The sequence below is a fragment of the Mirounga leonina genome, unplaced genomic scaffold, assembly GCF_011800145.1.
Source record: "Mirounga leonina isolate KUSES-001 unplaced genomic scaffold, KU_Mleo_1.0 Mir_96, whole genome shotgun sequence".
Lineage (NCBI taxonomy): Eukaryota > Metazoa > Chordata > Mammalia > Carnivora > Phocidae > Mirounga > Mirounga leonina.
In genome coordinates, this window is record NW_023270871.1 from 728442 (window position 1) to 743157 (window position 14716).

General features: G+C 42.1%; 1 protein-coding gene across 7 annotated transcripts in view; it reads left to right on the top strand.

Moving 5' to 3' along the window:
• LOC118006401 (ankycorbin) overlaps nt 1-14716 on the top strand; it is a 137894-nt gene that overhangs the window by 94230 nt on the left and 28948 nt on the right. For all 7 annotated transcript variants that reach the window (XM_034999031.1, XM_034999026.1, XM_034999027.1 and 4 more), the window contains one exon: nt 9981-10069. In XM_034999031.1, the coding sequence (XP_034854922.1) occupies nt 9981-10069 (89 nt within the window). The remainder of the gene's footprint in view (nt 1-9980; nt 10070-14716) is intronic.

Here is a 14716-nt window from a genome sequence, read left to right on the forward strand (position 1 = left end):
ACCTCACTGACCCTAGCGACCCCTCTCTGGGAAATAAAGGTGTTTTTCTTTTTAAATATATTTTTAAAGATTTTATTTATTTATTTGACAGAGAGAGACACAGCCAGAGAGGGAACACAAGCAGGGGGAGTGGGAGTGGGAGAAGCAGACTCCCTGATGAGCAAGGAGCCCGATGCTGGGCAATAAAGGGTTTTAAAAGGCAAGGAGGAGATGTGGCTTTATTCGGAAGAAACTGCTCTTTGAGCCAGGGCAGTGAATTCAAGTCCTGCTCTTTTACATATTTTTACTAACCTCTCTGAGCCTCAGTGTCTTCATATGTGAAATGAGGATATTGGATCAGCCTATCCTTCTGGAACCTTCTAACACTCCGGGACTCTGGGTGTGGCTAGTGCTGGTAAGGTTTTCTGTGTGGTCGTTTCTTTGTGTGGGCATGATGGTTTGCTTGATTTGAGGAGCAACAATTGGTTTCAGAGGCAGTGGGAGGAATCAGAGGGCTGAATGAGGTGGCCAGCCTGTTGCATTCTTGACCTGACTCTGCCAGCCCCTCGGGATCGGGAGCTGGGGTTGCAGTGAAGGGCAGCAGTTGGGTTTGAGAGAAGTTTTCTATGAATGAATATGCTGAAAAAAAATCGGAGTCTTTCTAAAAGGAGCCTTGTGAGTTTGTATTTCCTCCAAATATATGTTTCAGCTGTCAGTCAGAAACCAGAAGAATTGTTTATTACTCTGGAAGATAGAAGGAACTTTCCAGGCCATCACTCATGGGCTTCTGAATAGCAACAGCTCAAATCCCCTTCGGGTTAAGAGCCTTGAGAAATATTCCAGCCTTGTTCCGAGGCATTTATTTCGGGAAGTTTTGCACAACTCGCTGAGTGCTTTTGTAGGAAATGCAACCTCCGTTGCAGGCTGTGTTTGCTTCAGCGCTGAGATCACATTCCCAGCCGTCGGAGAGCTCTCGGAACCCGAATCTGCCCCAGTGAGGAGCCTGTATTTGCTTTTTTGGCCAAATACTTCCTTTTTTTTTTAAGTTTCAACTTTGTTTTTTAAAGAGCAGCACAACCGGTAAGTTGTAGTGTTTCACAGTTGGCGAGTGATTTAACAAATAGTGCGATTTCTCAGCGCGGTGATTAAGGGCCGGCCTCGCAGGCAGAATGCCTCAGTTAGTTCCCCTGCTCGGTAGTGCTGGGACTTGGGGCAAGTTACTGACCTCCTCGGCGCCTCCGTTTCGGTCCTGCTCTGGAAATGGGGATAATAATAGTTATCCCCCCCGAGGCTGGCTGGGGTATGTAATGAGTTAAAGCAGAACTCGTTGTGGAGGGCAGGGGTGCCCCAGGGAGAGAGAAAGAAAGATCGGGAGTCACAAAACTCTTAAGCACCGAAACCTTGGGAACTTTCCAAGTGACAAACGCAGAGAAATTCCTAATATCAATAAGCAGCAAAGGGATCAAAGTGGTATTATGTAAATCTTCAGGCTGCTCTATTTGTGCTCCTTTCAGTTACTTCTCTTTGCGAGGGCCCAGCTGAGTTTTAGAAGCAACACTAAACATTCCCTATTATAATGAAACTTAAAACAACATAGATTCCTTTTTTTGTGGAACATACCCACGAGATTGGTTTTAAGGCTGAGGGGATCGTGTCCTCACAAGAACTTTGAAACAATGGGTGATATGGTAAAAATGATGGTGTGAGGTTCTTAACTTGTCCTCCACGTAGAGCAGGGGTTCTCCAGCTTGAATGTGCTCGTGAATCAGCTGGAAAGTTGTAGAACACAGCTTTGGATTCAGGAGATGTGGGGTGGGGACCAAGAGCCTGCATTTCTAATGAGCTCCTGGTCCATGGACTTGACTCTGCATAGCCCAGACTTAGGCTCTCGAAGAACCAACACTTCAGCTACACTAGAATCTGGAGAGCCTACCCTGCTGTGTCCCTGGGCAGTGACGAGTGTCCCTGTCCCTGGGCCGGGGGGCAGAGGAGCGGGTAGAAGATTTTTAGACCCTTCCCTCCTCGACAGAATTCTTGACCGATCTGAAGACAGAAACAAACCAACAAAATCTCTCTCCTAAGATTTGTTGCTGTATAGAATCTTGAATGACATTTCTTGTCTTCAAAAGGAAAGGCCACCCTTTTTTTAAATGAGGAGTAAAAGCCCACATGGAGACAAAGCCAAAGGATATTCCGAATTTGTTTTGCATTCACTCTCTTATATTCCTCTAAGGGGAAATTTCAGCTGATAATTAACTGAAATAACTACTTCAGAGGGTTCATTAAGAAAGACTTAAACGTGGCTTCTCTGGAAAATTTAGGTTGTAATTAAATTCTCATCTCTTAAGTTAAAAATTGCCAGGCAATAGCAAGTCTTGGCTAGAATGTGGAAAGATTGGAGCCCTCCTGTATTGTCACTGGCATTGTGAAATGGTACTCCTGCTTTCAAAACTAGCTCACAGCTCCTCAGAGAGCTCAGCATGGGTGCCACTGGCCCCGCAATTCCACTCCTAGGTGTCTGCCCACTAGAATTAAAAACTGGTGTCCACACAAAGATTTGCACAGGAATACTCTAGCAGCATGAACCCAAATGTCCATAACCATCCAATCTATAAAGAAAATGTGACCTATCCATACAACGGAATATTTTTAAGGAAGGAATACGGATACATGCTACGACGTGGATGAACCTTGAAAACATGCCAAATGAAAGAAGCCAGACATAAAAGACCACATATTATATATGATTCTATGTTTGTGAAACGTCCAGAATAGGCAGATCCATAGAGCCAGAAAGTAGGTTAGTGATGGCCGGGCTGGCGGGGGACATGGGAATAGGAGTGACTCCTAATGGGTATGTGGATTTTTTTAGGGCAATAAAAACATTCTGGAATTAGATAGTGATGTTAGTTGCACAACTTTGTGAATATACTAAAAACAATTGAATTGTACATTCTAAAATGGTGAATTTTTTGGTATATGAATTATATCTCAATAAAAAGATTAAAATCTGCTCATGTTTTCTCAGTCTTTAATTTGTTTTAATAGAATTTTATTTTAGCATTATACATTTGCTTTTAATGGTTTATCAGAGTTTCTCAACCTGGGCACTATTGACATTTTGACATATTGGCATTGTAGACATTTTGGACTAGATAATTATCTTGGGGGGCTGTCCCGTGCATTGTAGGATGTTTAGCAGCATCTCTGGCCTTCACACATTAGATGCCAGTAGAATATGCCCACCACCCACCACCCACCCCATGAATAGTCAAAAATATCTCCAGACATTGCCAAATGTCCCTTCGGTAGGGCAAAATCACCCCTAATTAAGAACCACTGGTTTATCTTGAGACTTCCTACTAAAAGCCAAGATCCATGAGGGCTTTGTTTCATTTGCCACGTGCTTCTCAGTGCTTAGAACAGTTTCTGGCACATAAATACCCTGGTATCATAGTATAAATATGAGTGAATTGATATATTTAGCTATAGCAATACTTATAAAAATACACAACTATGGAAATATGAAAACTCTCCCATACTTGGGTTAGCTCCAATGCCCGAGAGTTAACTTTGTCAAGACTGTTTTGGGGTGAGGGGGTGGCATTAATCAACCTACTTTTCCTCCCCACCCCCCACCCCCACCTCGCCCAGATCCGCAAACTCTCTTTAGAGGTGTTTTCCTTTACTAGCCATCCAGGACACAGGACATTAGAGGCCACCAACCATGCTCTCCATTAGTTGTGTGTTGACCGGGGGCACCGTCTGCTCCCTAAGCCTTTGGTAACCCCTAGGTGCCCACCTGCAATCCAGATGGGGTGGCCCCCAGCCCACCGGTCTCCTGGATGGCCACCACCTAGGATGCCTACGTTTATCAGTCACTGCATAAGAAAAGAAACCTACTCATTGTCATTTACAAATCCGGGTTCTGCCAGTGACGAATCATGTTTTTCCACCCAACCGAACCCAACTTCCCACTTGAGTATCTTATTAAAAGTTGGCCCTGCTTTTTGTTCTCATTCAGAGGCTAAATGCTAATGACTCGCTGCAGCCAAATCCTGCTTTGAGGATTATCACTTCCGTGAAAGGTGTCAGAATGTTAGCAGCTCAAGTGTGAGCTTCAGACAAAGCTAGTCTTGGATGGCTTTTTTTGTCATCTACAACTTTGTTCCTGAGTTTCCATTCCGTGGAGAGGCACATCGGTTTTATTCTTTTCCTTTCCTTCTTCATTTCCTAAGCAGCGGTGGTTCTGATTTAACTTCTGCTAGCCTGTCTTTTCTGAACATTGAAACAAATCCTTTTATTAAGCAACACATCCTGGACTCTCAGCCTTGCCTTCTGTTGGTGAGGCTATAACAATTGGTGGGGTTTTTTTGGCGGGGGGGGCATTTACCATGTGCTTCACATTTTGCTAAGTGCTTTTACATGTAAGTCATTTATTCCTCACAGCCCATTTTACGGATGTGGAAACTGGGAAGATACGGAGATCTCTTGCCCAAGATCACACACTAATAAATGGCAAAGCACAGATTAAAACCCACTTAGTCTGAGCCCTTAAATATTACATGTCTTACCTCCCCAATATCACATTTTTTGGTTATACTTTCTCATCTGACTGCATATATTTGTCGTTCCCCTAAGCTTAAGAAAAGCTATAATGTTAAGAGGTTTTTTTTTTTTTTTAATTTTCAAAATCATGGCTATTAGGAATTTCTGAAGTTAAAACCTTAAAATGACTGGTTGTCCGAATTAAATACACAACAATAACAACAATGTCACTTTCCCATCTTGCCCTTCTGTGCAATGACATTTACTCCACTCCTGATTAAGAACTTCTTTCTAGGCACCGGGATGGGGGAATGAGAGAAAGAAGACAGGGCTCTATCTTCTAGCCGCTTTCTCTCTGAGGAGGATTAACATGATGACACAGCTTGCTGGTAGTTGGTTGCTGTTCAAGTGTAAGGCAACTAGTTCTTAGTGGTACCCTGTATAAGAGATGGGTTGTTGGGGGATTGCTGACAAAGTCTTGTCATTGTCTGACCTGTGCCTTATTTCTCTTGCATTTGTATAGCTTGCATAAAAACAAGACAAAGCTAGGGGTACCTGGCTAGCTTAGTCGGTAGAGCATGTGACTGACTGTTGATCTTGGTGAAGGTGGTGAGTTCGAGCCCTGTGTTGGGCATAGAGATTGCTAATAAAAATAAAAAATAAAACAAAGCTAAATCAGTACACTGATCATTTTGGTTTTCTTTTATGTGGTAGTTGGTTTAGCAAACTCACGTTATAGACCCTCTGTCCCAAGTTAGGTAGTAAAATGATTTTCTGACAAATTCTATGGCATGACACATTAGATAAAAGATAGGTTATTTTAAGGAGTTAAAGTGATCAGTAGATACCAAAATAACTACATGTCTTGATGGTTATATTTCCTCTTTCTAAATCTAGCCCATAGATTATTTTATTGTATAGTATAGAGTAGTATATATAGTTAGTGTATATTGTATAGAGTACTGTATAGAATATAGTCAGAGACAGGATAGAATATGGTATTGAAGATTTTACTAAACTTTCTTTTACTTCCAATTCACTACTGAAGAACCTTGTTATTTCACAGGATATGTGCCTAGAACTTATGAAGGCTTTCCCAATTTGAGAACCTAGCTGTAGCATGTACAAATATGTGCTCATATGTGTTGTGGATAAGGTATTGGTTATTCTTTCAAGACCAAGTCCAGTTTAAAATCTGAATTCTAACATTTCTTTATTGCATGGCGGAGTATTCTGGACTGCATGTGGCTTTCATTCAAGTCCATTGTTTCTCTGATCCTTTGAGAGGTATATTCTTGAACCTTTTAAAACGATTCCTACTTTGGCCTAATATTATATCCGAAGACTCTTTTAAAGTCCCATATCATATTCTGCATAACTAAAGTAATTTGGCACATTCTCCCATCAAAGCATTTTAGCCAAAATGCCCAAATATCTTGAGTAGTTAATTACATGTGGGGTGAAACATTTTTTTAAAAGCCCGAATTTGCGCTTGTAAATATTTAATCAAATAATATCCAGAGGAACCTAACAGTTCATCCTGAGGATGATCACACAGAGAATACCCTGGTGTCACTGGTGTCATCTGGGCTCCCAGTAGGAGACAGCACCCTCAGATAGGATCATTGATGGCTCTTTAGGAAAGGAACTATTTACAGATTTGTGGTCAGGATTAAACCAGCGGGGTTGGGAAAGCAGCCCTGGACCAGTAACAGTGGGAATCTGTTTCAACATTCTTTCCCCTTCTTCGTGCCCCTGCCCTCCCAACCTAAAGGGGCATAGAGAGAGAGTAGTTCCCAAAACCTAGAGACAGCAGCAGCTGTAGCTTTGGGGCAACTGGCCCCCAGAGCCGTGAACTTCATAGAGGAAGTAGAGGAAGGCCGTGACGGCCACTGTGTGGCCTGGCAGGGAAGGAGTAGAGAGGATAATGCCCTGAACTCTCTCTTCTCATCCTCCTATCTCTTGTTAAGTGCCTCCCATTAGTGGAACTCAACCAGAAGGCAGAGGATAAGGCAGCCTATTGGATGCAGTCCATAAAAGGTCTGCTTCCAAGACCACTGACCCAGGGGATAAAAGTGGAAGGCAAATCTGGAGGGGCAAACAGATGATGCACAGCATTAGTAAATATTCCCTAAGAGCAAACTTACGTGTCGTGTTTCTTGGCTTTGTGTGCATTTCCTGGAAATATATAATCAGAATGATGATACATAGTGGAATTCCTTGTCTGTCTGGAAAAATAAATTAGAAGCTTCTGGCTAAAATGATCAATTCTTCCCTTTTCTGCTTTTCATGTTCATCCCCTTTCTCTGAGAAACACCTTGAAATCATATATTTGAGTCACAATAATTAAGAATGATTTTACCAGCTAAAAACATTATGCAGTATAAAAGTATAAGCATGAATATCTGTCCTCATATAATCTGCTATTTCTAATTATTTGTACTTGGTTCATTTTATCTGTAACAGGGGTGAGTGCTGAAATTTTAGGTCAAATATATGAAGATAAAATTGTGAAAGGACTCTCATTATTCTATTTTCTCAGTAGAACCCAATATTCTGCAGGAGAAGAGATGGAGGGAAAAAGTTATTGCCTGATCCAAACTGTAATGCGAGAGGGTAAACGAAGCCACACACACACACAACTTATTAAAGTATATGCAGTGAAACCTTAACTAACTGGAGCCCTCAATAAAATGTGTTATAGCCATCAAAGATGGGTTGATAGAAGGGCTTTTATTTATTTTTTAATTTTTAAAAAAGATTTTATTTATTTATTTGACAGACACAGCGAGAGAGGGAACACAAGCAGGGGGAGTGGAAGAGGGAGAAGCTGCGAGCAGGGTGCCCGATGTGGGACTCGATCCCAGGACCCTGGGATCATGACCTGAGCCGAAGGCAGACGCTTAACAACTGAGCCACCCAGGTGCCCCGAAGGGCTTTTATTTTTAAAAGAAATGTCTAAGAAAGGTTCTATCATAGGATTGGATTTTGAACCCAACTTCCTAACTCCTTAGTTCTTCTGCCTTGTTAGAATTCTTGTTGTTACAATTCTTGTTAATGTTCTAAATAAAGATCCTGAAAGCCTACATCCATAGAATAGCATTGCACATTTGTCAGACTCCATCTATCAGTGTACAGCAGTGACTTACAATAATGCTTCCTTATCATGTGTGTCTGCAATTTCAACCCCCGGAAATACTGTGTGCAACCCAGAGACACTCCAAGAAGCCTCAGAGTAGAAAAAATACAAATAATACATGCACTGAGGGGTTAGTAACTAGAAGGGAAACCTGGAGAGCTTTCTGGAGTGCTAGCAGGAGATACAAGGAGGGCTTTTGGGTCTCTGGCCATGTTCTGTTTCCTTATATGAAGATAAAATGGGTATGTTCCATTTGTGGAAATTGAGCAGGCTATATAATTGTGATATGTGAAGTTTCCTTTATATATGTTGTACTTTAACCAGAAGTTATATATCTATATACATGTGTGTGTGTGCGTGCACGCACGTGCATGCATGCTAATTACTAATCCTGGTACTTTTATCTTTGGCATAGGATAGGGCTGTCTTGTCCAGATAGTTTTGATTTAGTTCTCCCCTGGTCATAGGAGATGGCAGAATGAACATCTTAGAAGCAAACACACAGACATTAAAAAAAGAAGATAAATATTAATGAATATTAGGGCTTAATAATCTGGGGCATTTAGATTAATAGCCTTGAGGGCAGAGATCAATAATTGAGGCTCATAGTGGTGACTTCATGTCCTCAAGGGCAATTAAATTATGTAACATACACTGTTACTAATGCTGAAAAAATTTTAGAGACCTTCCAGCCAGATCAGTTAAAAGAAACTCTTTGGTGCTTAAAGGTGAACTTCACTTACTGTAAATTAGGTTAGCCCAACAATGCTGAAAGCAAAGGTAATATTATACTGCCTTTATGGAGGTCCTTTTAGTTGAGTTGTATTTAACCAGAAATTCCATTTAAACAAGTTACCACGTTTCCAAGTCACTCCGTATGATCAAAGTTTGACCGTACTGTGGAATCACCCACAAAGTCAATCTGGCTGTAAGGAAACTTGACACATAAATGGATGCACAAAGGCAGAAATAGTTGGTGTGATTAGAGCCAGTTAAGCTAAAATAACAGAAGGTTGTTAGAGCTGGAGGAAATATCAGGTATCATCTGACGCAATCCCCACACTTTACAATAAAGGAAATTTAGGCTCAGAGAGGTAAATTGACTTCCCAAAGATACAGAGCTAAGGTATGGCTGATTTGCAACTAGCCCTGACGTGTCCTCCTTTGCTGATCTGTCCACCTTCACTTAGCCTCGTGCTTCAGAGCAGAGGTGTGGGGTCAAGATGACTGGGGTTTGAATTGGTGTAGGTCTTGGATTTGCTATTTGGGTGTGACCTGGACCCCAGTTAGAGGTCCTGTCCTGTGAAAAAAAATATAACCTGGGTGTTAATTCACAGGTAGGATGCCGCATGGCAAGTATCCTGAGAAAGTAACTCCCACAAATAGAACTGAGGCAGGGGAAGAAGTGGAAGGCTCATTAACCTCCCTCTATAGGAAGGAGACCTTCCCAAGGTTTTTGGCCTTCTCAGCCTCTGGGCCTGAATGCCCAGTGGAATTGTGCTTTACTTCTGTCCACAGAAGTGCCCTTCACCCTTGGGATCCCCAGGGATGATTGGTATGGCATTTGGAAGTCATCCCTTCATTTAATGGCAAGTCCATACATGCCGAGCATGGTTTGATCTCCCAAGTGTCAGTGAATACTGGAGCCCAACTGTGGGCTTTCCTTAATGCTGTTTGCACCTGACCGGGTATAGACACCGGCCACCTAATGGAGACAGTGATAGGATTCACCTCCAAAGGCTGTTACGGGAATGAAAAGAGATGATGTATAAAAGTGAGAAGATGGCTGGCACACACTAGCCACTAACAAAAGTTGTGTACAACTACCGTTACTCTGCTACAACACAACAGTGCATTTGACGCTGATGTTGTCCAAGAACCGTGACCGGTGTTTGACTTAGACTTCTCTTTATAGAGTAAGTTACTTAGAAATAATGGCTTTGGTGAAAGCCCTAGACAACAGAAAAAAATTGATAAGTTATTATTTAGGAATTGAATCTAATTTGGACACTGTTGTTTCTTAAAGAGATGAATGATGTAGTTGAATCTTACCTCTTTCAAGCCTGGTCTGTGGGTTGGAAAACCTAAGATCTAGCTCCCATACTCCACTACTTAATAAAAAGTGTCGGTGAGCAAATTATCAGACCACTTGGAGCTTCAGCTTCCTCATCTTTAAAGCGAGTTTGCTAATAATACCTCCTCAGGTCGTGGAGCTCAAGTGAGAGAAAGTGTACGTGAAAAGGCAAAAAGTATTGTTGGAGATGAACTCCAAAGAGTGGAAATCTTAAGGCAATTGTGTTTACCTCTTTTTCAGCTTTCATCTTGCTGCTACAAAAGGGCATGTGGAGTGCCTCAGGGTCATGGTGACACATGGCGTGGACGTGACTGCCCAAGATACTGCCGGTATGTGGTCTTTATTTCTTAAGTCAACAGGCCAGCACACGAGTAGGTATCACAAAGGTGAGACATATTCATTGTGGAAAATTTCCAGTCTACAGATACACCAAAAGAAGAACCTAGAATCACCGCTAATGACTAGGCTCTGCCGTGATTTCATCCTTTGTGCCTTTACAGGTGTTTTCATCATGTATGTGGTCAGTCAACTAGAAACTGTATGCTTCTTATTCCATATTTACTATTTTCTTAGACTATATGTATGGACCAGGCAATATTTCTTAATTTTTGTTTTTACGAATCATCGTATGAGGTGATGAAATGCAGTGTGTTGTTTAGGAGCTCATTTTGTCAGCCAGCTGAGATGAGCTCTGTAGACAGAAGCCATGATCTTCATCTGGACCAGCTGCCCATGGTTCCCACCCCTTATCGTGCTTCAGTGCATCTGAGTCACCTGGGAACTGGAAGGAGGGGGAGGGAGGGAGAGAATGGAAGGAAAAGAATAAACAGTATAGACACATACAACCCCCACACATCTGTACCATGCTCTGTCTTCTGAGATTCAGATTCCATTGTCTGAAGGTTGCCAGCCAACTGGCATTTTTTATAAAGCTCCCCAGGTGATTCTAATGTGAAGCCAGTGTTGATAGATGACGAACAAGGCAAACGGAGAGAGAAGAAAGTGTAGTCATATCTTTTATGAACACTGTTCTACAGGAAGGAGTCCCTGGGGTCTCCAGCTGGGGGTTCTGCCCCTGCTGGCCGGACCAAAGCAATTACTGATGGCTTTTCATTTCTCTATTGTACTTCAGAACCTATGCCTTCTACAAGGCTTTTGTTAGTTTTTACTGGAATATGAAATCAGTCTATTCCATAGTCTTTATCTAGGCTTTGCATTAATCCATGAAGGATCCCTTTTCCAACCCCCAACACACTGGCCACCTCAGAGTAGTTGTCTTGGACAGGGGAGGTCAGTCAGGTATTGTGAGAATGCTGTTACTACTCAAAATATGGTTGGAGGACCTTGTTTCAGAATTATTTTCAAAAAGTCTGTGGCATTATTATTATTTTTTTTTAAGATTTTATTTATTTATTTGAGAGAGAGAAAGAGCACAAGAGGGGGGAGCGGGAGAGGGAGAAGCAGACTCCCCGCTGAGCAGGTAGCCCGATGCGGGACTCGATCCCGGGACTCCAGGATCATGACCTGAGCCGAAGGCAGTCGCCTAACCAACTGAGCCACCCAGGCGCCCTGTGGCATTATTTTTTTAAATCTCAGGGTTAGGGGATCTTTATCCTTTGAGAACAGATTTGTTTTTTTAGGACAGGCCAAAAGCCACTTGAAGTTAAGTCAGATAACTGAGGTATCAAACTGGTAAAACCATTTTTGGTCAAAAATAGAGAGTGATTGAAGTAACAGAATGCTTTTCCTGAGCAGTACCACAGAAAGCTCCAAAAAAAAAAAATACTTTGAGAAATGTCAATACCTATGGAAGAATGGTTTCCTTAAGTGACTACCTTAAGGGAAATACTAATTTATGTTGCACTGATTAAAGTCATCCTTGATCCCAAGACCTAGTTACTTTGCTTGTTTTTAAAAGTTTGTCATTACCTTAAAAGTCATACCACATACAGGCAAGGGCAGTCCGATTGGCTAAAATACCCTTGATGAGAAGTATGTCATCATAAGTAGATGGAGTTTTCTGTCTAGGAAAGTCCTAATCTAAAGGAATTAGCTTAGAGTGAATAAATTAGATCTATAATACAGATTCATTTCATTGCATTTGATGTTAAGAAATAGATTAGTCAGGGTCCTGAGATCAAGCCCCATATCGGGCTCCATGCTCAGCACAGAGTCTGCTTAAGACTCTCTCACTCTCTCCCTCTCCCACCCCGTGCACGTGTTCGCTTGCGTGCACTGTCTCTCAAATAAAGAAATAAATCTTTAACAAAAGAAATATATTAGTCAGGAGTCTAGTTATCTCTATCATAACCAAATGTCTCTTCCCCTCTGTCTTTTTGTTCTAGGGAAAAATATGTTTCTCTGATGTTCATGGTAGAAAATTAAAGAAATACAGAAAACTATAGAGAAGCTAACCAGTGCTTCTACTCTTTTTTTTTTTTTGTAAGATTTTATTTATTTATTTGATAGAGAGAGAGAGTGCAAGCAGGAGGAGGGGCAGAGGGAGAGGGAGAGAATCCTTAAGCAGATTCCCAGCTGAGCGTGGAACCCATTGTGGGGCTCAATCCTAGGACCCTGAGATCATGACCTGAGTCAAAACCAAGAGTCGGATGCTTAACCAACTGACTGAGCCACCCAGGCATCCCTTACCAATGCTTCTACTCTTAAGAAGAAAAGGAAACTTTTACTATTTTGCTACATTTCCTTCCAGATTTTCCCTGGCAGAGTTTTATATAGTTGAGATCACATTACATAATAAAGTCTACAGACTACCTTCTTTTTTTTTTTTTTTTTTTTAATGTTCCACTAGTATCATTTCGGACACTTAAAGCTCTAAGGTTTTTGTGCCACATGACACATTGGGTAGAGTCTGTATTTCCTACCAGAGCCCTAACTCAGTTTTTAAGAGTCTAATGAAGTGTTGGGCCTTGAGACCTGGACACCCCAGTGTAGCGCCCAGTGCCTTGATGACTGAGATGACACCACCCTCCAAGAAGCAACACCGGAGGGGACACTGCAGACTCATCCTAGTTGCTCTCTGTGCCGGTCCGTGGGCACTGCCACGCTCCATGTTTTTTTTAACCCTGATTGAAATTGGTGGGACTCCACAGCACTATGTGGGCCCAGAACATTGTCCAAACATTCAATGACATAAAAATGTCTTAGAGCCACCAATCACTTCCCTCCCCACTAACATGTTTTAGCAGTAAGGGTAGCACTTTGGTCTTCGGGCTTACTGAATGAGGCACTGACTTCTCATGATTTCTTGAAAGCATGCAAAGAGAATGTAGGAACAAAAGGAAAAAGCTGCAAGGAAAATGTGCATAGAGACGTTGGTTGTGTTATTCAGAACAACAACACTCCTTAGATTTTGTCCTTCGCAAAAAAAACCAAGGTAAATGCGATGGCTTTTACTGCCCATGCTTGTGTCCTCCCAGTTGCTTTATCACCTACCCCCATCTTTCTCTCTCACAAGAGCACAGCACAGGGGCATCTGGGTGGCTCAGTTGGTTAAGTGTCTCCCAGGGTCCTGGGATCGAGCCCTGCATCGGGCTCCCTGCTCAGCGGGGTACCTGCTTCTCCCTCTCATCTATGCTCTCTCTCAAATAAATAAATAAAATCTTTAAAGAAGGAAGGAAGGAAAGAAAGAGACAGAGGAAGAAAGAAAGAAGAAAGGAAGGAAGAAAGAAAGAAAAGCACAATCCATTAGTCACCATGCCTCAGTTGACCATCATTCATCCAAAACACCTTTTATGGTGGTTTAGGGGTGAATTAAATGGCTCAGCTCTTAGAGATGTTGTCTTTTTAGTAAACCTACTTAAATATTGCCACATTGTTACTGAGAAATGGCCAACTTCAATCCAAACACCCACTGAGAACTGGTACAGAAATCTGTTAACCATACATCATACTGCCCTGTAGAATTTTTGGAAAAAAACTGCTTTCAAAATATACTACACTGACCCTTTTTATTAGATTTATCCACCAAGGCTATAGGATGACTGAACTGGTGTAATTTCCTATTTTTAAAACCAGTGACTAGATTTAAAAAGAGGTTTTAAGAAGCAAAGGGCTTCTTTTTTTTTTTTTTTTTTAAGATTTTATTTATTTATTTGAGAGAGAGAGAATGAGAGAGAGCAAGCACATGAGAGGGGGGAGGGTCAGAGGGAGAAGCAGACTCCCTGCCGAGCAGGGAGCCCGATGTGGGACTTGATCCCGGGACTCCAGGATCATGACCTGAGCCGAAGGCAGTCGCTTAACCAACTGAGCCACCCAGGCGCCCAAGAAGCAAAGGGCTTCTTAACATCTATTTTTTTTTCACAACTATCTTTCCACATGAAATGTTTGGAAGTCTGACCAGAGAATTTTTATGGATGCTTTACAAGCACTCTTATGAGCAAATCACTGTCAGAAGATAAGGCCTTGGGTATGATTCCAGTACAACAGCAGTCACTTCATTTTATTTTTTTATTTTTTTAAAGATTTTATTTATTTATTTATTTGACAGAGACACAGCGAGAGAGGGAGCACAAGCAGGGGGAGTGGGAGAGGGAGAAGCAGGCTTCCCGCGGAGCAGGGAGCCCGATGTGGGGCTCGATCCCAGGACCCCGGGATCATGACCTGAGCCAAAGGCAGACGCTTAACAACTGAGCCACCTGGGCGCCCCGGGTCACATCATTTTAGAGGAATGGCCATTGAGGCTTCAGCGCCAAGGTCAGTGTGGGCGTCCCAGGGCCCACGACGCCGTGAGGGCTCCCTGCGTGTGGCTCCTAGATGATCACGATTATTGCTACCTCACCCACAACACCTTTATTATCTTTTACACATGAGACTTTTGAAAAGGTTTCACATCTTTATGTTTTTTACAATCACCAGGCCAGCTGCTTTCATTGTACAAATCAGAAAAAGAAAACCCAAACACTGGTAGAAGCTGATGGCTTACGTTTTTGGTTTTGGCAGTTTTCCCCCCATTCCTT